Source organism: Zonotrichia leucophrys, chromosome 4, assembly GCF_028769735.1.
Source record: "Zonotrichia leucophrys gambelii isolate GWCS_2022_RI chromosome 4, RI_Zleu_2.0, whole genome shotgun sequence".
NCBI lineage: Eukaryota > Metazoa > Chordata > Aves > Passeriformes > Passerellidae > Zonotrichia > Zonotrichia leucophrys.
The window spans coordinates 51197658-51223582 of NC_088173.1; the positions used below are offsets into that span (position 1 = coordinate 51197658).

At 42.1% G+C, this 25925-nt stretch overlaps 1 protein-coding gene across 1 annotated transcript; it reads right to left on the reverse strand.

Moving 5' to 3' along the window:
- Positions 1–799: 799 nt before the first annotated feature.
- METTL14 (methyltransferase 14, N6-adenosine-methyltransferase non-catalytic subunit) lies at positions 800–17950 on the reverse strand. Its single transcript, XM_064711655.1, has 11 exons — positions 17762–17950; positions 17585–17673; positions 16325–16412; positions 12143–12223; positions 11684–11771; positions 9170–9260; positions 7585–7726; positions 6218–6310; positions 5403–5519; positions 2998–3208; positions 800–2233 (listed from the first exon to the last, which is right to left on the reverse strand). Exons 1-11 carry the CDS (start codon positions 17825–17827, stop codon positions 1920–1922), a joined length of 1380 nt encoding a protein of 459 aa, XP_064567725.1. The 5' UTR covers positions 17828–17950; the 3' UTR covers positions 800–1919.
- Between the last annotated feature and the right edge of the window lie 7975 nt (positions 17951–25925).

The following is a 25925-nucleotide window of genomic DNA, read 5'->3' on the forward strand; positions in this document are numbered from 1 at the left end:
CCCACACTCCATGGGGCACTGGGAGGTCACTGCAGCGGGAATGGAGCAGGGAATTTGGGGCTCTGGGTGTAATTCATCACAGCTAGCACAGCTGACAGGGAACCCCAAATCTGGGCACTACACAGAGAACAATCCTTGTCCTGCCCTGTCAGGACTTTCCTCAGTCAGTGAAGTCTTGAGCAGCACCACAAACTAATACAGAGGCACTTCAGGTCCAATAGCTTTTGACCCTCCTCTTCCCTTTAGCCTAAGTGTATGTTAAGAGCAGCTCATTCACTGAACTACCAGTATTGGGCATGTAATTAAAAGGGGGAAATGGAAATTAATGTTTTCTACTCCTTGAAAAACAAGAAAATACTTTTCCCTGGCACAAAAGCAGGGGTCCTAAGGTACAATGTCTTTACTTTTCAAATAACAACACAATTAGGGCAAAAATCACCAAAAAAAAACGTCCCTACCAGGGCATTTACCTTCTCTCAGGTGCGTTCCATATAGCCCGGGGCAGACTTCACCAATGACCATCAACTTCATAACTCCCCTCAACATTAACTTTAAAAAACTCCCCTTCCCAAATCCAGTCACTCTACAGATATGCACATAGGGCAGAGGAAGAAACAAGCTGTAAACAACAGGCAGCTTCCATTGGCACTACAGCAATCTCCTGCTAAACATGACCACAGCCAGAGGGTTCCCCAGCCCATCAAAATCAAAAGAACAGTTCCTGTCTACAACAGCACAGAGGAAACCACTTAGCAATTCCAAAACCTCAAGAAGAACTAACACACAAAATATTAAGAGAGATATTTAAACATCAGCTTTGATAAACATGTTTAATAATCCACTTCTTTACAGGACAGTCATTTAAAAGCTGGGCTTCAGGAGAAACATTCAGACTTAAACGCCAGTTTTCCAAAACCCTCACCTAAGACATTGAGACATCAAAAGCTGGGTTTGTTCAGCCTACCAAGAACTGCACAAGAAGCTCAGAGTTGTGGTTTTGCTAAAAACAGACACTGTACCTAGGGAAGGGAGTCACTTTCTTTCCACACTGCACTGGATGGGCAACAGTGGCAGGGAAAGGCAGCAGTCAGTTCCCTCAGCGCTCCCTGTTTCAGGAATCACACACTCACGCACCTCCCGGGGCAGCCCTCCCTCCAGCGAGGTCTCTGGGACGGCTCTGCAGTGCCACTGCTCTTCCCTCCCAAGGAACAAGGTGTTACACACACTGGGGGAGGATCCCCACTCAAGGAGCAGCCCAGACCTGGGCACAACTTCTGGGCTGCACATAAATGCACAACTCGGTGCTTTCCAGGAAGGACAACAGACACCTGCACAGAATTACCACTGTCCCCACTACTGACATGACAGGTGAGTGCATATACACCACAAATTAAAAATTAACCTTTTCCTATTCCCAGGAATAATTTGGGATGTTTAAACCAAATAAGAAAAAATAGATTTCTATTTATTTTATTTGCTCCTTGGTTTCAGAGAAGTTAAAATAGGTGTCAGTACAGACACAGCACTTTTTCTTCCATAGGACAGCAAGTCTGCTGTGGCCATGCAATTCAGAACTGCATTTCATGCCCACTCCATCATATTAATGCAAGTCAATCCAAACCCAAACCTCCAATGATGGAGGAGGAATCCATGTTTTGGAGAAAATGAAGCTGAAATAGAAGTCTCCAGCTTGCAAGGTTCCTAAGTGGAAAGTAAGGGGATAATTTCCATCCTACCTGTGGTGTAAAGGGCTGAGACTGCAAGGCCGACCTATCTGGAACGGCGTGCACCAAAAACAATAATAAAAGTCATCTAGCTTGAGTCCCCAGAGGAAGGAGGAAGTTTTTCACTGTAGGAAAAACAAGACTACGGGAAGATTCCCAGTCAAGGCGTAGGCAGGGGAAGCAGCCGTCACCTCCTCAGCGGGTGGGGAAGCCCCCTCGATGGGTCCCTCCACGGCCCCCTCTGAAGCCTCCCCGCTCACCGCGGAAGTTGGTTCTGTTCCTCTCCCTGCCCCTTTCTCCCCGTCCTGCCGAAGTCCCTCCTCTTCCTCCTCCCCTGGGAGCACCCCCACCCCGGTCGGACTTGGATTTGGGGGGCGGGGACTTGGGCCGCAGCCTCTCGATCTCCTCGGTGCAGCCGGTCAGGTGCGAATTGGGAGCCGTGAAATACGAGGAATACGTTTCTGCGTTGAAGTTGCTGTTTGTGAGTGTGGGTCCCACCGTCAGCCAACCTCGGGAACAAAACCACAGTGAGCAGAAGCAACAACAAACTTCACTGAACAGAACGAAAAGTCACCTCTAGAGTTGCTGCAAAGGTAAGATTCATCTGGGTATTCTAAGGCCTTGTTTTCTTTTTTTTTTTTTTTTTAATTTTTTATTACTCATGGCTGTGGCAACATTGACACTGCTTTCACAAACCTCTACCCCTTCTTCTAACTTGTCCTTACACCACAACAGTGCTTTTAAAAAAGACTCTGAAGTTCTACCAGAGTAACCTGACTGTGAGACACTGCCATATAGAATCCCCTGGCAGCAGCACTGAAGGAATACCTGAACAATGTGTCCTGATCCATGTATTTCTTGCATTTTGCATCATGCCAGATGCAGCACCCACTGTGAGATACTGCCACTTCAGACACAGGCAAGAGCACTAAGCTCATAGGGGTTGAAAATCAGTTGGAAAAAGAAATCACTTTTCTGAGAAGCATAAACATATGGGACAAAAGGAATCTCAAATGGCTTTTGTTATGCTCACTGATGCATTAAACACATGGATAGGCAAAAATATTGGTAAACAAGAATCTCTCTTCTGGAAAAATTACAGAAATGAGAGTTCTCATAAACTTTCTAAACAACAGTTCTGTGACTGACAGATCTTCACATACAGCAAAAAACTATGTCCTTCAGATCTGTCTGATCTATGACATACATATGGAAACCTCTTTAGGACCTGCAATGAATTTTACTGTTCGGTCAAAAACAGCACAGCAGTTACCTGGTCGAATTGTGCTGTCTCTCCCGAAGAGGTGAAGCCGCCGCCGCCCCAGGCAGAAGTGCTCAATGATGTGAAAAATCTCCACGGGTTTCTCTATGTTGCCGATTTCAGGCTCCTCAGTGATGATGAGGTCGATGTCGACGTTGGCGTGGATGAAGTCCCCATCGGTGCTGCGGCGCACGGTGCCCTTGATGCCCATGAGGCAGTGCTCCTGCAGACACAGAGCTGTCACTTCTCACACCCACTGCTGTGCCAGGTGAGCACAAGGGACAGCAAGGACAGTTCTGAGCACATTCCACTCTTACAGGAGAGAAAAGGCTGAAACAAGAACTAGAGCAGAAAAGCTGGAGCCACAAAAGGAGCCAGCTAAGAACAAAGCAGAGCAGTACTTTAAGCAGAAGCTTGATAAACTCCACTAAGAGGTGGTAAAACTCAAATCAAGGCTGAAGTCAGCTACATGGACTTTTTCAATTAGAGAACTCTAGGCTGGAAAGGCTGAGAAGTCTCCACAAGGCAGAAGAGAAAAACATGATGGCAAGAGGAAGGAATGGTTGTTAATTCTGATTAATACCTGTCTTAGCATTCTGATCCTAACTTTATTCATATAATAACTTGAAAAGTTTTCAGTCATGAAACAGGCAGTGGAAATAATATGTACTTTTTCATACTGTACCTCTGTCAGTAAAGGGAGCCTCAGAATTCCCCTCAGGCTCCTTTCTAGAAAATATTACTGCATAAAACCCCACAACCACCATCACACTCTCAGGCAGCTCATCAGCATTAGAAATGCTCTTGAGCTGTAACATGCATCATTTTCCTTCCTTCTATAACACTGAAGACATCTGAGTGAGTGAAATGTGGCACCCATGAATGAGGGTTGTTCCAGGATGAACAGGGGCTCCTACATACTCATTTCAGAGCTCTGTTTCTGGGAATATCAATCTTGGATGAGCGATGTTCCCCAGGATCAAATGCTCTGACTCACTAAGCGCCACCAGATGGCTCAGGAAACAGCTGCAGACAAGAGAACGTAACCATTCCTGAATTTTGGAAAGGGTTTGCAGAGCGAGTGGGTAAACATGACAGGCACAACATCAGACCTGTCAAATCTGTGCAGATGGTGTTGCACTCATGCAACAAGGCTTTGGACCTAGAATTTACCTAAGGGAAAGGCAGAATACTGCTAAGCAAATCACCCACCAAGCCAAGCCTCCTCAGTCTAGTCCTCAGAACTATCCCCAACCTTTCACTTCCACACCACAGGGTATGTCACTCACAGCTACTGGGATTCTCTGACAGGTGGCACAGCACCGAGCATCCCTGGAGAGATGCCTCAGCCAAACACAACAGAACACATTTCTGCTCTAAGCACTGGCAAACACAGCTTGAAACAGTGTTTGTTTAGTCAGAGCAAACTCACTCCATTTCAGTTTATCACAAACAGTGACCTCAGCTCAACTCTCGCTCCATAAACAGGAATTCCCCCACACCAGAAACTATTTTTCTGTGCTAAACAAAGACATAAGTCCCCTCAAATCCTCCTGTGTTAGTTTAACCTTGCCCTCATGAGCAAACTGCACATATTTGCAGTACTATATGCAATAAACACACAATATTTATACTTCTAAATATTTATAACTAATACAACACACCTTCAAACAAACTTCAGATTAATGTAAATGCAAGTCAAAGAAAGATTCCAGATATCCTAAAGGGAAGTTTATACTCCTAATAATGGCCAATTTTAGACAGACTTGAGGATGTTTAATGCTAATGAATGATTAATGAATAAGGAAGGAGCCCTGAGGTTCACTGACAACTTGAAATGAATAAATTGCCAATCAGCTCTCTGTACTCAGTAAAACTTCCAGTTACACTCACATATACCCAAATTAACTATTTATGAGCCTCATTAACATTTCTCCAAGTTTCTGATCAACAGACATTTGAGTCACAAACCAGAACACTTTTTTTTCTCTGTACCTCCTTCAATACACATCCTCCACAAAACATCTTAAAACAAAAGTTTGGTTTAAACCAAGCTGACCCATTCTGTCACTTGTGCTCTACAGTCATCTCCAGGAAGGCAGGAGATGTTCTGGTTCCCCCAGGCTTCTCTCTGGTCCAAACTCGGGTGCACACTTTGTGTGCATTTAGAACCAGTAGCCGATCTTCTATAACTGTTTTTTATTAATAGATTCAGTTAAAATCTACAGATTTAAAAGACTTTTGACATTGACTTTAGTCAGATTCTATTGCTAAGTTTAGTTCCATAAAATGTACTTTGCAGAACAGAACTTGCAAGTCCTCCTGTTGGCTTTCTCACAAGCCTGTCACCAACACTGGCTGTGCCATCAGCACAGAGACAGAATGGAAACAGAGGAGGAATGGAGCCAATCCTTTACCTTGGTTCTTTGGAAGACAGCCTTGGGGTCCAGAGTCTTGGTCTTGCCAGGGTTGTTCTTATTTGTTTTAATCCAGCAAATGTCCTCACATCTTCTGTAACCCCATTTGCGCAGACACTAAATGTTAGAAACAAATAAACCAGTTCACACTACATAAAAACATCAAGTGACCTGAACTGAACACTCACTTAGGCCCTTGACTTCTCTTATTCAAGGACAGCTACCACAAACCTGTCTAGGACCAAGCCCAGTCTGTCTGGCCAACTTCAGACTGAAAACAGCCAAAGCAAAGAGATCAGTAATCACAGCTACCCTTAAACAGTTGTCTGTGAATTGTTTTCATGCAAAGCACTGCTTGAACTAAATAAAGAAGGTTTCAGCACTGCAGGAGCCAATTGGGAATTCTTAGTGCAGCATCCCCAACACGAGCAACGTTTCCCATGCAGAAAGATGACAATTGTATCCCAATTTATGAAACAGTAGGGCCTTTCTCCTAGCATGCATTTCATGCCATTTCTGGCAGAAAACTACTGAGAGTTCTGTTAAAAAATTGTAACTTGGCAACCTACTCCTCTGTTACCACACATACATCCAAACCACAACCCCAAGGAATTATGCTTCCTCACACATCAGTGACTCAGCTGGACATTTACAGTATCTAAACAGTTAATGCCATTTAAAATCACATATCCTCTAACACAGTAACAAAACATCCCTCAGTAGTTAGGGCTGAGAATTCTATACAGGGAAAAGTCAAAGATAAAAATAAACTCTTAAGCCTGTCCCTGATAAATTGAATTAAAACAACATCTTACCACTCGGCCGAGATCCAGACCCTCGCCTGAGCCGCACCACAGAAACACAAATGACCTTGGGGCTGCAATTTCTTCAATTTCCAATTTCATGATCTAATAATAATAAGTGCAATAAAAACATTTCTCAATTAAATACAAATCACCAGTTCCATCAGGAAGAATACTAAGTCTTGAGGCATTGTCACAGAAACCATCAGGAAGCACAGCTGGGGGCTGCCCAAGGGAAGCAGGGAACTAATTCCTTGTTTTGCTTTACTTGTGTGCTTAAACTGTCTGTCTCAAGGTTTGAGTTTTCCAGCTTTTACCCTTCCAATTCTCTCCCTGATCCCACTGGTGGGGGAGCGAGCAAGTGGCTGCCTGGGGCTGGGCTGAAACCATCACAAACAGAAATTCTACCTGTATCAGAAATTCTAGACTTAAAAGGCCAACACAATCCACATGGTCTCCTCCTCAAATCTCTGCTTTGTTTTATCATTCCACCAGCAGCAAAAATATTTAATACAGAAGCAACAGTACTCTGTTTCTTTTCCTCTCTGTAAGTACTCACATGAAGGTTGTGAAGACATTCTAAAAATCTCAGCTTAATTCCTAGCACTAAATAGGAAAGACATTCTCTCCATTTTCACTTTCAGGAAAAGCAGCCAGAATTTATGAGAACAGTGGTTCAACAATGGCAAATGAGTAACATTCAAGATGAAATAACTTGGGATGCAAAGCATCTGTTAGTCATCACAAATTGAAAGGATTCATCTCTAACTTGCTAACACATCAAATCAAGCTTCATTCAATGCCATTCCGAGGAAAAATAACGCAGTAGGAGCCGTTCTAGGAGGATGTAAGTCCACACTGGGAAGATGAGTCCTGCCTCCCACACTCTAATTTTTTTGTTAGGATGGAATGTTTTTTCCCTGGGCAGCACTGGCAGGCACCATTTTTGAATAAATACAAGAGAAAGACTTCCACAAATGAGGTTTATCTATTTTGTTACGTTTCTAGGGATTATTACTGGTTTGACCATCAAAATTTCCTACCCAATCAATACTTGGAGAATGGAGGAATGTCAGTAAAGCAAACTAACCTGCACTTTTTACTAGAAGAGCAACATATTAAAAAACGTGCCTTAATAATCTCAAGAACTTCAAGAAACAAGGGAATCTTTTCAATTCAGGACAGTCAGTATTTCAACAGCCAAAAATCAAAGAGAAAGCTCAGTGGAGGTAAGGGCAGACAGAAAACCCACTATTACTAGTTTCAAGTTTTCAGCCAGGCTCAGAGAGAACAAAAAGTTGTATTTGCTAAATTAAACCCTGAAACTATTTGCTTAAACAAATGTATGAAATGTTCTTCACAGCAAAACAGGCACTTACATCATCCCAGGTCCAGCACTTTTCATTGGCAGTAATGCCAGTCTCTCGGTAATATTCTTCCAGTGGTGGCTCCAGGAGAATCACATCAAATTTGGACTTCAGTTCCCTAATATCAAAGGCTTCCAAGTCTGCTTGCAAATACCTGTTTAAACAGATGATGCCAGACTGCATCAGCCAAGGTTCAACAGTGAACTACACTCCACACACTTGTGTGCAGCCAGTTAAGAGCAGGGTCTCCTGGGTGGGCTGTACATCTCAAATGCCAGATCCATTACACATCCTCACTTGAATCAAGGCTGGATGCTATTGCATTGTGGGGTTTAAATAGTCTTAATAAACAGTTTTTATGCTTCTAACTTAGCAAGCAGGAAACAGATGTCCACACAGGCTGTACAGCAATACCTAGTGCAGACTCACTGCACTCTCTGTACCTCCATGGACTATAATAGCAGAAACATTTCAGAAGCAAACACTCACTGCCTGGCTAACTGGCAAAGTGTCAGATTTTTAGAATTATTCCAAAGACTCTAAATACTGGAAACATTGTTACTTTTTATATAGTTATACATGTATTCCATGTATTTCCCTATTCCTGTACCAAGTGGAATTGCCCCCCCATTGATTCCATTAAATACATGCTCACGCACACTCCTGTGACTCTCCTTCACCACTCACTGCTCCATCACCACCAAAAAATGACACTGCTCTCCCCTAAATTCCTTTAACTTTAGTAAAGCTAATAATAGACCACCACCTTTCTCCTTCCCAAAAAAAGATTCCATGTGTACTTGGTGTTGTCAGAAGGTAGCATTTGATTACTGGTTTTCCTACTTTTGTACTTTATGACCAAAACACATGCCTAGCTTAAAAGAGCAGGCTGAGTTTGCAGTTTGCCCTCAGTTGTTCAGACAACTATTTCATAGGGTTTTATGTGACTATCATTAAATAAGGTGGATTTTGTGGTACAGATCAAGACTACTGCACGTGACAAGCAGAAGGTAAAGTTCAGAGAGGTCTGAATCCCTGCAGCAACAGGCTGCACACTGAGGCTGTGTCTGGCATTCAGCAAAAACAAGGACTTTTAGTTAGCCTAAACATTTTTGTCTTCAATTCCAAAATAACAGGTGATTGATGGACACTGAGATAATAGCTGAACACTACACAGAAACCAGCTGCTACAAGAAAAGCTAAGGTTATATTAAGAGGCAATTGTTTTAAAGCTCTTGTTATCATAAACCACATGATAACGTGAGATTCACCACCACATGATATTCTCAGTTCCCAAATTAAAGCCTTCAGCCAAATCAGTTGACAATTTGGCCTTAAAAAAATCAAAGCTTTAGAGACTATAAATAATCACACACTGGAAAGAAAATCTGATTTATACACGGTATTAAACATCTAGATCAAACTAACAACACCAGAGTGAACTTATTTTTCTATGATTCAATTGATTCATTTGTATACACAAACAGAAAGAGAAAATGTAAATTCTAAGCAGGTGCTGAAGATAGAGATTTGCAAAGCAGACAGCTAACTTCAAACAGGTCTGGAGAAGAAAGGCATTTTCCACAAGAACACTTACATGGGAGGAGTGTTAGATTTACATATCAGCTCATCCTTCAATCTGATGAGCTCTCTAAGTTTTGGATATTCTTCAAACCTATCTGCTAAGCCTAAGAAGAAGAAAACATGAAGTTAACAACTACTTAACAGAGTAAATCTCTATCAATTAAGCATTGTCCAGTATTCTAAATAGGTCCAAATGTTAATACTTAGCCTAAGTTTAATTTTTGTTAACAAAGCAAACCCTTTAAAGCAGTTTTTGTTCAGTACTTGACAAAAGCCTCCTGCCCTCACCCAGCCAAGCAGGGCTGTTACTGATGCAGTGTCTATGCTCTGATCTTCTCTAGAACACTACAGTTAATCAGGAATTCACAACAACTGTTACCAGAAGGAAACAACCTTTCATTTAAACTGAAAGTGCCAGGATGATGAAAGAAACTATTTTGGTTTTTCCCCATCACTAAAATTTCTATTAAGATCTAATTAATATTAATTCACAGCATAGGCTCTGTAATCTTTGTGTAATCTTTGGACTGTTTCCACAGTGGCACCTGGGGTGTGGCAGCTTCCCTGAGGCAACCCTCACACTGAGATTTGGTGCTGCGTTGGCAGACATGAAGATCTGAACACGTTCCCACATTTAGCTTTATGATGTCAATTTTACAACCTTTCACGTGCACAGAATGCAAAGGAGAGAGCCCTCATTAGATCTTTTGCAGAAAACGTTGTAAAAAGGAAAATGTTCTTTGAAGTATATTTCATTCTCGCTTAGAGACAACGGGTTTGCTACTGCCAGCAGCAGGTTCAGCACAGACCAACAGGGCACCATTCCTGCTTCCCAAGCAGCATCACTTCAACTTAAGCAGGAGTGATTTAAAAGGCTTCGGCTTCATGTTCATTTAAAAGTACAACTTGGAATGGTTGGGGAAACAATAACTAATAAACTGGGGGGGAAAAACTTCACCCAAACCCACGAACCCTTCATCTCTCTCCTTATTTTAATTCAAACTTCTTAAGTCCCAGTCCTAGGAATGCAATGATAAAAGTGAAGTTCTCAGTACCTAACCTTTATTATCCCTTTCCACTTGTGCATGAAACACACAAAAGTTCTCTTCATCCTTTTTTTTGGCATATGTAACAGCTTAAAGCTACTGCTGTGTTCTCCCAATTTCCACTACTGTGCTGCTCCCAGCCATTGTGAGTCCAATACCCCTGGGCAACAGCAGCTAAGCAATAGACGCAAAACAATTTTCAATCAAAAACCCTCAAACTAACCAAACGTAGAGCCACAGGTCTCTCCCTCTTTTCCAACAGCAACATTAAAAAGATACAGCTGGGTGTTCTCTTAAAACAACTTGTTTCTCTTTGGGCCACGTGCACCAACACACAGCACCTCAGCAGAGTTGTGAGCATGGTGTGGGAAACGTGTGCTCACCAATGTACAGCTTGACACAGCTCAGCCCTGGTAAAGGCTCTGGCCCTGCTGCTGCGGCGTTCATCTCCACACCAACCCTGCCTGTTTGTCCTGTCCCTTCCCTGTTCATCTCCACACCAGCACTGCCTGTTTGTCCTGTCCCTTCCCTGTTCATCTCCACACCAGCTCTGCCTGTTTGTCCTGTCCCTTCCCTGTTCATCTCCACACCAGCTCTGCCTGTTTGTCCTGTCCCTTCCCTGTTCATCTCCACACCAACACTGCCTGTTTGTCCTGTCCCTTCCCCATCCATTACACAGCAGTCATGGCATACAACAGGGGCTGCTGTTTCTCCATTTCCAAGAAGAGTGCAGAACTGCCTCAAGTACATAAAGCCAAGGGCTTTTGGCATAAAGATCCAATTGAGTTTAAAACAGCCCAGATATGTTTCACAGAACCATTCACAAAACAGAGAAGAATAAACTAAAAGCCTCTGGAGGCAAATCAAACCTCTTTGGGCTGCCATTTAAAAACACAACCCCCTTGCCTTGGCAATCATACACTAGAAAAAATATAGAGAACTGTTGCATAAAACTGCAGAGGGAGATGTCCTCCTCCTTTTAAAAGCCAAATGCCAGGCACCTATTCTGGGAAACAGGACCAAACCATGCCTTAGTTTTAGCAAGTTTAAGTTCAGGCCCAGTGCAGCATCATTTGAGTGGTAAGTTATGTCTGGACACATGTCAACCAGTACAGCCAGTACATGTACAGCCCAGTACACAGCTGAACTGTAAACTTCTGGAGCTTTCAAAATCTCCTCGTTAAACTCATCTACTTTCTGGAATCAAAATAGCTTAGGTTGGAAAAAAAGTCTTCCTGGTGCAATACTTTCAAGTAAAACTAAGGGTAAGAACAGCCTTGGCAATAATGACCCCCTAAGTAACTGCAAATAAAACCATTCATGTAGATGCCTATACTGGTTGTATGCACACTGAGACAAAAAACTAGGAAGAGTTTGTGTACCTACACTTCTCAGAAACTAAGGAATTACAAAAGGAGAGGAAAAAGAAGTGCTATTGCATCAAATGAGTCACCCTCAAACAGTTCCTGGCTGCAACATACCAACGTCTCTGATGAAGTTCTGGGGTCTGTGTCCTGTATCCACAAAGTGCTGGCAGTAATCATTGTGTGGATTTAAGCTCTGAGTGCCCTGGAGAACAGGAAGAAGTTCAGTGTGAACAACAGGAGACAAGTGGACATACACAGAGACATTGTACATGTTAGTCTGATAAATGAGAAAGGAGCAGATTATCTTTTCAACATGCCCTTATATTTCCCCTGGTCAAGACCATTCTTTTAGCTCCAACCCAGGCCCACCATTCCTGCAGGCCAGCGTGAGGTGCCTCAGAATAATGCAAACACCAGTTATAGTCAGAACTGTCACAGGCAACTTCTGTACCTGTGAGCTCCAAGCCACTACTTCAGCCTTTACAGCTGTATTTCAGATCCCATCAGCTGCAGAAACAGTTTAAGACATCTAGGCCAGCTTTGACTACACTTCCAATTGCAAAAGCACCTCACCTTAAGAAAGGTACTGGAATCTTTGTAAATCTCTTCCTCATAGGGCAGGTTTTCTTCATCTTGCTGCAGCTCTACTTCATCCTTGGAAATAAAGCAGGTATTACAAGTGTGCACACAAGATCAAGCTGTTTCTGTCCTTTGCTTAAGAAGCAGATCATAAGGAGAAGTAGACTGTACAAACAGCAGATCCAGCTCCACTGCTCAAGCGGGGAAAAAAAATACCTATTCCCCAAAAGGTCTGCACCTCTCTCACCAACAAGGAGAGTGTTATTGGGAAAAGCCTCTGAAAGAAGAAAAAAGTTAAAACCCCTTCACTTGCAGCCCCTGACAGTGCTTTACATTTTTGTCCCACAAAACTTTTTATTCTTTGGACTGAAAGTATAGATTTTGTCGATATTATTCTGCAGCAAAACTTTTGAGCATTTATATCCGGACAGTCATCTCTTATTTCCCAGCCTTAGCAAAGTCCACACTTTGAAGAAACAGCTCATGGTACAGGTCAGTATTGCATCTGGATTGCCCTTAAATCTAACTTTCTCTTCTACAGTCCCAGAATTTACATTAAAACGACCTAGAGAGCCACTAACTGTTCATTCAACTGTTGCTGGGACTCAAGAGATCTGTTACACTGACATACTCTGAACATTCAACACAGAACTCAGAGAGAACAGAAACTCAAGAGAGACTCACTTCACATCACTGCCTTCCCACTGACCCTGGACCAACCCAGTATACAGATTTATAGAACACAGAAGTACAACTGAAGAACTACTAAACTGATAACATTTGATGTTATCATGATAACATTATCACAGCTGTATTTACTCTATGCTACTACATAAGCTGTCTCAATACAGAATAAAAAAGTAAGTGCTGTTCCTCCCAATTTTGATCCCTCTAAATGTTGAAATCTTCAAGTAAACTTCTATTATTTCCAAGGTGGAGCTTTGGACTGACTTCTGAAATGCCTGATGGAATAAACAGGTCACAGCTTCCCCTTTCCCATTCAGGTGGTGAACTTAGAGATACACCGTTTTTTTGCTTGTCTAACCAGTAAAAAAAAAATTACAATCAGAAACAGCAAGAGTGTTTGCAAGAAAAGAAATGCACAGACAAGCAGCAGCAAGTGTTATTCAGGTCAAAAAAAAAAAAAGCTGAAAGCTTGCATTTTACTAAAAACTGCTTATGCCATCATAAGTTACACCTGTTTCCCTCTTTCATCTTTCTCTAAATCTTGTCCTTTTGATGATAAGTACCAGTTAGATACCCGAGTGATCCCAGTTCTCTTTTATGCCTTTGTAAGCAGTTTAAAAAGAGTCTTGTGGCCATAAACAAAAGCCCACACCACCAACTCTCAGAGGGAAAGGAAACAGTCACAGCAGAGACAGAATGACACCAGCAGTAACACAAGATACTCGGTTCTTGTACATGAATTATCTGTGTTTTCCAAAGCTCTGCTATAGAGCTGCTGAGTTAGGGAAACAGGAACGCCCCACAATATTCAAACATAGCTTGCTTCAAATGAGTGGAGATACATGGAATCCACGATTCAACCAAGTAAGCTTTCTTCAGCCTCCACAACAACGGCATGGAAGCATCCCAAGCCTGCCGGCCTCTGCTTGCACCAACAAAGCAGAGCGGGGCAGTCTCAAATTAGGTTGGCTGACAGCAAAACAGAACCACAAGTGCTGCTGTACCCCACACAGCAGGCACTCAGACAGGCTCCAACAATGGAGCCAAATCACCTGGGGAAGGCAGCAGGTGGAGCAGCACCCACAGCTCCCACAGGGGCCTCACAGTGGCAGCAGGCTCTAATCCCATTGCTTCTCACTTCCAAATACACATCAGGGAGCTCAGCTAACCCTGGGACAACTGTTACAATTCCACAAGAAAGGAGTATTTTAGGACCTCTCCAAAACCACAACTGAACTTCCTGACTTAAAAATATCCATGATTCCTTTTTCCAATAGTGCACCTCTTCCCTATCACCCACCTCCCAAGGCTGGCAAGGCAGAGCCAGGCTCCAAGACCAGAGTCAAGCTGCCAGACTGGAGTCAGTGCTGCCCTTTGTTCTCACATCAGCCCGAGCCTTATGAAGAATCACCACTATAAATTCACACTTAGGCTACAAAAAAGCCAAAAACAGACACACAGAAATTAAAAAATCCACCAAAATGAAAACACATTGCCTTTTTTTTTTTTTTTTAAATCAGATCTTCCTACATGGCTGAGAAAAGTAAAATACTTCACCTTTTATCTTAGAAACTGCTCTCACACAGGTTTGAGGGTACACTCACTTCCACCAAACGTGAAGCCAGGGCACAAAAAGTTGAAATAACTTCAGAAGGCTTTCCTGATCCCATCACATAGAACCCAACACTGCAAGTCAGGGGTACAGACACAAGTCCCTTCACATCAGAAATACCTCTGATTTTCCAAACAAAACTGGCAAACTTGCAAAACTTGTCCACAACAGTTCTAGTTAAGTCTACTATTGCTTTTGTCTAAGTTGCATTAAACACAATACAATAGGGCTTGACACCTTAAGGATGCAGATTTTTGTATGACTTCATATTAGAAGACTAAATTTAAGTAGGCTCAGAGAGCTCAGGAAAATGCAGATGGAATTTTACTGTTCTTATCTCCTTGCCAATAGAGAATTAGCAATGCCTGCAGGAAACAGCTGATGACTCCACAATAGATGTTCTACTCTGGGGTTTCAAGTTTCTTAAGTCTGTTCATCTGCTCAACTGAATTTGGTCTGAGCTACTGTTATTAAAATATTCTTCCATTTCAACAACATAGAAAAAGTCTGGCCACTTGCAAGTGGTTACAGCTCACCTCAGGGTAAGTCTTCTCCACAATGATTAAGAAAATCTTAATGATAAGATTCATGTACTTTGCCAACCCAAGTAACTTACCCACATATATTTTATAGGTAGTAAAAATTTAGTTCTTTACCATGTACTTGATGAAGAAGTAAAATTAATTTATATTAACTGATCACTAATGCAAGAATTAAAACACTGGTTCACAAACAGCAGTCTACCTCATGGTCACAATTTCTTTACTAAACAGGATATACAGACTAACATCATGTTAAAAATAGTGTCTGTCCCTTCACAGAGAGATTTTCAAAGTAAACCATCAATGTCATACATTAACTTTTTAGTTTAGTAAGATAAAAGGTAACATTATTACAGGAAGATTTACAAAACTGTACACAAGTGTAACATGACGACAGCTTTGTATTAAAAAAATTACTATTTCATCCAAGAGAGCAGCAGACACTGAACTATTTCATATACACTGACAGTGATTGGATTTAACCACAGAAAAAAGGCTATTAGGACATGGAAAAAAGGGAGGAGGACACACACTGCAACCAGATCCCAAACCAAATCATAAAGACAGCTGTATCATAATCATGCCTTTGTTTAAGCTCTTTATACCTCTTATCTTGGCCAAAACATCACATGAGGAGAAAGGTGTCACATAGCTTTGGGATGAGCATTTGAAAAGTGAAGGGCATGATAGTTTGACACTTCAATGACCATGGAGGCATTTTTTTTGGTTTGTTTTTTTTAACCTAACTCTTCCTGGACATCTTGGACACTTAAAAGAACATCCTGAACCAAGCCTCTTACTTCCAATTCCCTCAGGATCCCTTGTTTCTTCCACTCATCCAGAACTGCATTCCTTGGCACTGAACAGATGGGCCAGGAGACACTCTCAGCCTCCCTTGTCTCATCCCATGGCCTGGGCTTGCTGCTAACTGCACAACTTTTCTTTTGACACAATGAAATTCTGGTCAAGCTTCTTTCTGTGTTTCCCCAAGCACACAGACATTTTACTGCTTCCTCCCCCAGGCAGCCATGGCTCAGTGCTGTTCCCTGGGCACTGACTCCCAGGCCTGCCTCCTCCTAGGAGCAGCATTCATTAAGCCTCCACACACTGGGGTTTGGTGAGTGCACAGCTCAATGCACACCTGAGGTGAACAATGCAGCATCTATGTCCTCTCTCTCACACTTCTGCAGTGCAAGGCATCAAGGGAGATGCCACTGTGGAACATACATACTAAAGGATGTATACACATCACATTTATTTTAATGTACACACAAATTTTCTAAGTATCTCGGGGACACAACACCAAAGAAAAGTAACTTTTTCCTCTTTTCTTACCTTATATTCTTCAATCTCTTCCTCATCAGCTTCTCCCTCATCTGGATATTTACGTTTTGCATTTGGTGCAGAAGTATCATAAGCAGCCCTATGAAGAGCCAAAATTCCTCGTAAGAAAGTTTCTGTCTCCAAAGAAAAAGGTTCAGGAATCTTTGATAATATCCCTTGTCTGCATGTTACAAATTTGAAACTATTTCAAAACATCATACATGAAAAGCTATTCCTCTCTCAGTATATTTCAGTTCTGTACAACTTATTAAGAATATAACTCTTGAAAAGAGTAATTTCCTTGCCTTTCTCATTTTTCTGCTCTCAAAACTACAGCTTATTTTAACCAATGCAGTATATCTACAGAATTTAGCTCATTCCCTTCCAGTTCTCTGGATTTTTCTGTTCTAAAAGGTACACCTTGTTTTACCCCAAAGCAGTTTGTTTACAAAATTACACCTGTTCAGAGAGATGTTGCAAAAGCAGGGGAAAAAAATCAAGGAAGACACAACTTGAGGGGGAGGATATCAGGGACATGGCATGGGTACTTAAAAATCCTTGCCCAAGGCAAAAGCCATGAAAAGGCCTGTATGCCAACAAATGCAGGACCAAAGCTTGCCAAAATTCCCCTTCAATTTCATTTCACCATTGAAGGCCGAAACAGAAAAGAAGAACTTACGAACACTCTGGGATGGAGATATCATCAAAGGAATTTAAATTGAAAGGGGAAAAAAAATTGGGAAGAAAAAATGGACTGGGATTACATCTGGATTACATCTGGTGCAGTGCAAAGGACCAAAACAGGCCAAAACTAACCAGACAGATGTTGTAAAAGCAGGGGAAAAAATCAAGGAGGAAGACACAACTTGGAGGGGAAGATAAGCAGTAGATTTTGTTTGATTTGATAAGTAGTAGATGATAAGCAGTAGATGCTCTGTCCTAGACGTATCTGTAGTTTCATGAGAACTTTCAAACTGAACTGCCCTGAACTGTGCTTAGCAGAAGCATGAAGGCTCTGGGACCCAAGCAGACGGCCCATTCTAAACTCAGATCTGTTTTCTTACAGAGTAGCTTTTTCACACCAGAAACAAGTCAGCCTGCATTTCCAACCTGCCCTTAGAAGGGAATAACTAGACCCTACTCGCCTTAGTCGCGGCTCTGATGTGAGTAATTACTGAGTTTCCTCTACCGAGGGCAATCCCACGGCGCTTGCCGGGCCTGCTCTCCTCTGCAGCCCCCAGTTTTGCACAGCCACCGCCCTCCCATACCGACCTGCAGGTCTCCCTGGTTTCCGCGATCTCCCGCTGCTCATCCTTGCTGTTGAGCACGGCGCCGATGCTGTCGGCGTTCTCGGCCCCCAGCTGCACAGCGGCAAACACAAAGTCACTGGGCGGCCAGCCCGGTCCCCGGTCCCCCGCCCCGCAGCGCCCCGGCTGCCCCCGGCCGTACCTGCTGCGCCAGGAGCTGGCGGCGGAGCTTCTGCCGCTCGCGGATCTCCTGCAGGCGGCTGTTCATGGCCCGCACCGGCCCCGCGCTCCGCGCTCCCGCCGCCGCCGCCGTCACTTCCCGGCCGCGCGTCACTTCCGTGCCGAGCAATTCCCGCAGGGAAACCCCGGGATGGGCGCACCGCCCGTTCCCGAGGGATGCCGGCGATGTTCTGGTGTAATGTCAGCTTCACGTTCACTCGGGCGCTGCAGTGCACGGAACCACCCCTGAGGCGACACCCGGCTCAGGCCGTGTCACGGCTGTGACCACTCAAGCACCTGGTCGGTTTTTCTAAAGTACGTCCTTTGTGTCCAATTCCAGTATCCAGCGTGGTTATTCGTAGGTTAACCTTCATGTTTTGCTTCATCTTCTGATCCTTTAGAAACTTCCGCTAAGAGGAAAGAGAATCTTTGAAGCTCTTTTCATCTGATTTTTGGTGTCTTTCCTGCTTCCTCCTGTCCCCCCGCTCCTCTGTACTATCTGTCTGGGAATGTATCCAATCCATATTTCATGCTGACTTTCTGAGAACTATTCAGAATGCAGTGAACAATAAAGATGGAAATAAAGGCCTGCAATAAATGTTAATCCCTACTGTCTCACAAAAGGAAACTTAACGAAAGAATAAAACAACATTACAGTTATCCCACAGTTATAATTAATGCTGATGTTTGCTCTCCTGACACTGACCAATTCTTCCTAGAATTGCCAGATGCAGCGATGTGGGCAGCAAGAGCTGAGAAGTGACACTCAGGTCCCTGCTACACACAGCATGCTGTTCCTCTGCTGGTTTCTGAGTGCCAGATACTGACACACTTTAGTGATACAAGATGTTATTCTCCTTTTTTTGAATGTGTGAATATTTTCCTTTTTTTAATATTGTGTACATGACAATGACATTATGCAGGTCACATGGTCACACTGAGAAAGATGCATGAAGAGAAGGAAATGAAAGAAGTCCAGACTAATGTTGTGGGAACTCAGCACATCCCTTTGGATGTCCAGAGTTGCCAAGAACCCCGTCGGGGGGCTTGGAGACCCTGGCATGCTGCCTGGAACACCTGGTGGCTTGACTTCGACCCTTGCAGCCAATCGCCAGTTTTGTATGAGGACATGAAAGTCACACAGGTTTGAATGGTGTAATAATAAAGTATTCACAGGGTGAAAATGTAGATTTTAGGATTTTTGGTATGGGTTATGGGGACAAGATGGAGGAACCAGGGTGTATCTAGTCCTTCTTCTTTCTTCTTCTTGTTCTCCATTTTCTGCAGTGATGTTGGCACTTGGGGATTGGTTTAGAATAGAAGTGCACCGTCTTACATAGGGGATAGGTATTGGGAATTTAGAGTAAATATGTTGTATGTAGTTTGCAGTATAAAAAGACGATACTGCCTTGGGGGCAGTCAGAGTGCTTGTGGCTGCCTTGCTGAACAGCCCTCAGCTGGACAGAAAGAAAATTTTATAGATAAGAATTAATAAACAACCTCAAGACTGAAAAGCGAAGGGTCCAGACTCATTCTTCTGTTGCGCGGGCCGAAGCAGAGACATCCTGCACATCTCGGGGCAGAGAACATCAACAGCCGACCCGAGAAATACAAACAGAAACCACTGCAGCTATCACTTTTCTCAGTGATACAATATCCTAGAATTAGGAGGGAGCTTTTGAAATTTCATCTATTTGATCCAATACCCTACAATACCAAAAGGTTTTTTTTTTTTTATTTCCTTAGGGAATACATTACTAGTTATACTGTCCTATCCATAGACATGTTATGGGGAAAGAAATGCTCAGTAGCTGTCTCGTGCTACTGTGCACTGCTTTGACATTGTTGGTTGTAATGAATACAGTAGAAGCCTCTGCACAGTAACAAAATCACTTCCTCCTGGATGTGATCTGATGAGGTTTGTGGGAGCCTGCACTCCACTTTTAGAACTGGTTGGTAAGATGAGCTGATCTTTACAAACATTAATGGCTATATAAGAAGCCATATAAGATGTTCTGCTGTATACATGCACTCTTTCAAAACAATAAAGTTGTATTTTTGCAGAATGCTCCATGCTTTTCTGCTTCTCTGTGTGTGCTGTGGTCAGTTAAGGTAAATATATCAGACAGAATTCTCACTGCTCTAATGGTGACTAAGGAGTTTGTGGAACTGTCATCAACTCTGATCTATTATCCAGACTTCTTCCTTCATGTTTATGAAGCCAATTGTTTCCACATCCTATTTTTATTTAGCTGATTATTCCTGAGTAATTACCTTTCACTTCTCTTTTATGACACACATTCAATCTTTTTAGTTCTTTCTATTGTTGCAATAATTTTCAATTCAAAGACTGTCCTCCAGCCTACTGTATCTACTTCCAGTGTGGCTGTGCAATAAGCAGATATTCTCTGCCACTTTGCTTAACCATTTACAGTATTATAAAGTATTTATAATAACACAAATTCGCACCCATTTGGGAATTGTTACACTGACAAATATTCAAGTCTGGACTAGTCCATTTAGCAAAAAACTGCTACTTACTTTGTGTCTGTAGAAATTATTGTAAAAGTTACACAGAGTTAGACACAAACGGCTTGATTTAGCACTGTTCTCATTTTAATTGTTCTTCACATCACATTGTGCCCTATTAGATGCTAAATAAATTAATAAACTGAAAGCACCAAATGGATCAAATAGATGAAATGAGAAAGTTTGTCTCAACTCAAAAAGGATGATTAGAAAAACATAAAATATAAGAACCTCTTATAATAGAAAAACAGATCTTAGCATGGACTAACATCACACTCATTTAATGTCCCTTTCGCCCTTGCTTTCAATGAAGTACCTAGATGTACCTCTTCAGCAATGTCTTTATAAATTGCTACCTCAATCTTGGAGCCTATTTTGAACAAGTGACAGTATCCCAACACCCAGTGACCGCGGCTGTGCTTGATTTTGTGCCCCTGCCTTAGCCTGTGTCCCCTCCAGAAGGCAAATCCCATGTAATGAGCCTATTGCAAAAACACCACACCCATGAGTCTGCAGGAGCTCACTTAGCAGCTCCAATTTAGTTTCAAAAATCGATTGGAAGTATCCAAGTAGCAGCAGACTGTCTATCAGGCGAGCACTGCCGGTCCTTAGTAAGCCCACAAGCATCCAGCCAGAACAGAGCCTCCATAAACACCCTGCCGCTGCCTGGGGATAATTTGCCCGGCATGTGCTGCCATTTCACACTTCTCTAGATCAAGTAACACTGCCACTTGATCCAGCCTCGGACATGTCCTTTGTGATGGACACAGAGCCTTGATGTTGGAGCTGCTGCCCCTGCACCAACTGGTCATACCTGGATGTGATCATTGACAGGAATTTTCAGAGATTTTGTAACTCCTTTGCTTTTGAATGGCATCATATTTTATTCTATTTTGGCAGCAACAATAAGTGACTTGCACACAAAAGTTAAAAAAGTTATAAAATATTTCTAAGTCCCCTACAAGGAAGAAACTTATTTAATGGCCTGAACTAAACATTTTTCTGGCCTCCTCACAAGCAGCATCCAACATTGCTGAAAGAAAACCAGCAGGATTGGAGCAGAATTAGAGAAGCATTTTGAACAGAACTTTGTTTACCTGAAAAATGTGGATGGGTCAAGAGAGGGTTTTAAGACCTTGCACTGGATTTGCTTAACTGCTAGGAATAGTAATAATTTCTGCTTTTAAAAATTCTTCTGATTAATATATTTTGTTCTAGAAATGTCACAAACTATCAAAATTATAGTCTATATTCTTAATTCAAGATATCCTGTTTACAGCTATTCAGACTTGACATTAGGAAGCGTTTCTTTAGGAGAGGGTGGTCAAACACTGAGCAGGCTCCCTGGAGAGGGGATCAATGCCCCAGGCAACCTGTCAGTGTTTGAGGTGTCCATAACAACAGGCTTTAACCTTTGGTCTGCCCTGAGGTACTCGGACAGTTGGACCACATAACAGTCTGATCTACAAATTCAGTTGTTAATTTGTATTGCAAAAGATAAGACTTTGCCTTTTTACATTTCTTCCCTCAAGTCCCACTTCATTTGGAGACAAGGCAATAGGCTTCTCACCACATTCAGAGAATGCTTTTCAACAGAAATGTCTGTGTGCATGCCTTAAAACACAGCAGGTGAAGAGAGGGTGGAGTGCAGCTTTATGTTGCATTGCATCTAGCCTTGTGTTGACTCCTTTTCACTTAGACACTGCCCCCTTATTGAGGCAGGAGTAAATCTCTAGTAATTATACAACTCAGTGTTATTATTTGTTCTACCACTGAGCTGAATTTGATCCACTCAAGGGCAGCACAGATCTAATGACATGACGTCTCTGTCTCCTGGCTTTACTGTTACAAACCAAAGCACTGAAGTGGGAATTGGTAATGCTGTGAATAACAGAGAGCTGTATTTCTATAGATCACAGTGTTCACCGACTTCCAGACTTAACTCTACAAGCACCGAGATCAGAAAATATTATGTATCACTTCCCTGCTTTCCCTATGCTTTTCACACAATAGATGAAAATGACACTGTTTTATCTTCCAGCCATAGCCTGTGTCCCATCATGCTTGCAAAACAAGCCCATTCATTTTATGTTTCCTTGGGGTACCTGCACACATGCTGTGTCTCAGCTGCTTTGTTTGTGCTGACTGGCAGCAAAGGAGACTGAATGATCCTGTACAGAATGTGACAGGATATGGCAGCTTGGTATACTGAAAACCTCCTGTGTCTGATGTCTCTGTATTCCAGAAAACACATCTTTATGTATTACCTGACACACTTGGTACTTTAGTTTTCAGTATTATTTAGTGTCTCCTGGCAACCTCCACAGCTAACTAAATGGGGTATTTTCCATCAGCATGTTATTTGTACAAAATATTTTAAATATTTTTAAATATAGCCCTGAATTTATTGTTTATCTTCTTGTTACTCCAGAATATGGCTTGTAGTGAAATCTCAGAGAAAGGAGTTTTTCACTTTTCCTGGATCCTAGGAAATTCAGAGAGAAATTCAGGAAGAAAAGCCCACATATACAGGAAAAAAAAACCAAAAAACAAGTGGGCACATGGACTACACATCATTGAAGTAATTTCCCCAGGGGAATGGTGGATTTCCTAACATTGGACACTTGTAAGAGTGCTGAACCCATCTAGGTTGTTCTTTTGCCAAGAAAGTTTGGGTCAGATGGTCCTTGAGGTCCTTTCCAATGTGGTGCCCTATGATCCTATGATTCAAATTGCAAGTTCACCTCCTACAGCTCCCAGCACAATTTACTTACTTGATTTTTAAGGGCTAAATGAAGGCTGTGCTGAAACTAATGGCACCATTCCGAGACATGGTTCCAAAACAGAGTAATTGTCACAATAAAGCAAGGAGAAGTTTGAAATTTTACAATGGATAAAATTAGCAGTACTTCTACTTCAGACAACTGGACATTGGTCTGTTAGAATTTAATGACTTACCATTAGGAAGTATTGTGTCAAATAACAATGTTTAAAAGTTTAAAGTAAAATAAGTAGAGTGTAGTGTAATACAGCACTTATTCAAAAAGAAATGGAGTGCTAAGCAGATCAATATGAAAACAGAAGTCACTATGTTTTGTATAGCTGTACCTATAGGAAAAATAGTATTCTTCATAATCCAATAGGCTTCATTTTAATTTTTCCTTTTACTTAACATATCATTATGTCAGCCAAGATGGCCAAGTATGAAACCAGTAAGCTGGAATGTGTAATTCCACAGAACCATTAGATTATCAAGGAAACAGCAATGGGGAAATCACAAAAATGGACAAGAGGGATCCAAGGAGATAAAGTCAGAAGTGAAGATGAATAAGGGAGGGCTTACCCAACAATGATGATTATAAGAAAGCTCTTTGTGTTGCCAGTAGTTCCAGCAGTGGAACTCTCCTGCTTTGTGCCCTTGTCATCTGTCACCCTTCCCAGCTGCATTCCGTGGGAATGAAGGCAATCTAAGTGCCAGTGTCTGTCACAGGTCTGCACAATGCCAGCGCTCTTCTAACTACAGGAGACATAATTCAATAATGCAAAGATAACTCTGATCCCACCTGGTACAGAAACTCCTCAAAACTGTACACAGGATCCCCACCTCATTTATTTTAAAGTATATGTGTCTGCACTGTAAAATTTCAACTACATTGTTGAAAGGAGGCACAAATATCAAGTATATCTTTGTGCATCACTTTATAGCAATCAATGTGAAATAATTGCTGCAGCTCTGCATATATTTGTGAAAGGAAGCTAGGAACTACCAGGATCTGTATTTTTTAAAATGGTACCAATATGGGCAAACAAACTAAGGCATGTATTCATGATGCACAATATCTTCTCACTAACATGAGAAGATTCACTGGTTTCAATGAAATTATTAACCTATACAGCCAAGAGACCATGATATGAACACTCATCAATATATTCCCCTCCTTGACAGTTACACTTCTCAAATCAATCAAGTAAAACAAAAGGCAATTTGAAATTAGTCCTCCTGCTTTCAATACAAACCAATAAATCTCAGTCTCCCTGAGTCAAGTAAGTATAAACTATTTTTTTGGCCTTCCTTTTAGTAAGTATGGGAATATGTGTTCCTTTGAAAAAATAGTAATAATATTCTTATCCAAAACTATTGTGAGAGAAGAGAATGAAGAGGGAATGAAGCCTCTGTCTTTCTCAGAAAACAAATTTATATAAAATAGATAGGATTAAATTTGGCTAATGTTGACTAAGGGTCATTGCATATATGTAGCTCAGCACTAATAAATTCCTGCATTCCTCTGAAATTCAGCAGAAAAAAATCTTTACAGACTCTGTGTGTGTTGGTGTTGGAGATAGTGTAGCAAATAGCAGAAATGACTCATTGCACTACTGCTAATGGGAAGGTGGGACTTAGGTGAGGTGAAAGACAAAAACACAAACCAACCCTGCCTGCCTCACTTTCTGTGGTTTGGAATTTTCACTGCACTTACACTTCACAACAATGAAATGCAGAATTCTGAAACAGGTATTATTAAGAAATGTTTTGAGAAATTTATCTCTCAGCAAAGAGAAGACAAATGCTACCATTCGAGACACAAATCATTGGAGGGAACTACCTGGATTGTTTGTGAGAGAGGAACTAATTTAAACAAGTCCATTTCTAAAGCATTGTTTACCTCAGGGAACCTTCTACACATGAATGTCAGAGGAAATTGTAGAAGGTCATATATCTCAGCTCTGTGAACCAGTTGTCCTCAATGACAGGGGATGTTTCATATAAATAAGGCTTAAGCCCGCTCTGTGGCAGGCTTACCTAATGTTTGCAAGGCCACCTTCTATATGAAAAAGAGTCCAAAATGTATGTTTTATGATGAATTTATCAAATTTCTTTTCACATTTTGTGTCCCTTAAAGGACTGACTCACTTACCAGATCCCACAAAGACTCAGGGTAGTCAGGTTTGGAACTGAAGTTCCATTTCTTAGCAAAACTCCACTAAGCTTGTTTGTTAACAAATGTGATTTTCTATACCATTTCTTAAAAATATCCTCCTTAGCATATTCTTGCCTCTTTAAATATACTTATTTATAGGCTGGCTACACAGCCTCCCCTTTCACCCAGTTAACGGACTGCAACATAAGGGATGCTGCCTTTACTTCCCATAGTGAGCTTTAGGAGCTAAAGCAGCCCCTCTGCTGTGTTTCTGCAGACAGGCTGGGGCTCTCCTGCTCTCACACTCCACTCTCATTCCCCACTCTGCCACATGGCACCGCACACTTGGGATCTGCTGAATGCTCCTGCTGTGACAGGAGCATAAGGAGTGCTTGGAGGTTGCTCAGGGAAGCAATATCAAACCAGGCTCAAACCCCACAGCACGGGGAGTGCATGAACAGGCCCATATGCTGTGCCAGTTGCCCGTTCCTGGCTGTTGCTGAAACAGTAGCAACACCACGGACACATCCTGTCTGCAGTGCTCCAAAGTGTTCCACCTGCTTTACACATGCAACAGGAACTGGTCCTCACTTTTAAGCCTTTCTGTTCTGTGGAGTAACTGCAGTTACTTCATCGTGTCTGTGGAACCCAGTGTTGAGCACATATACACCTATGTATTGAAGTCCTCCAGGAAATCAA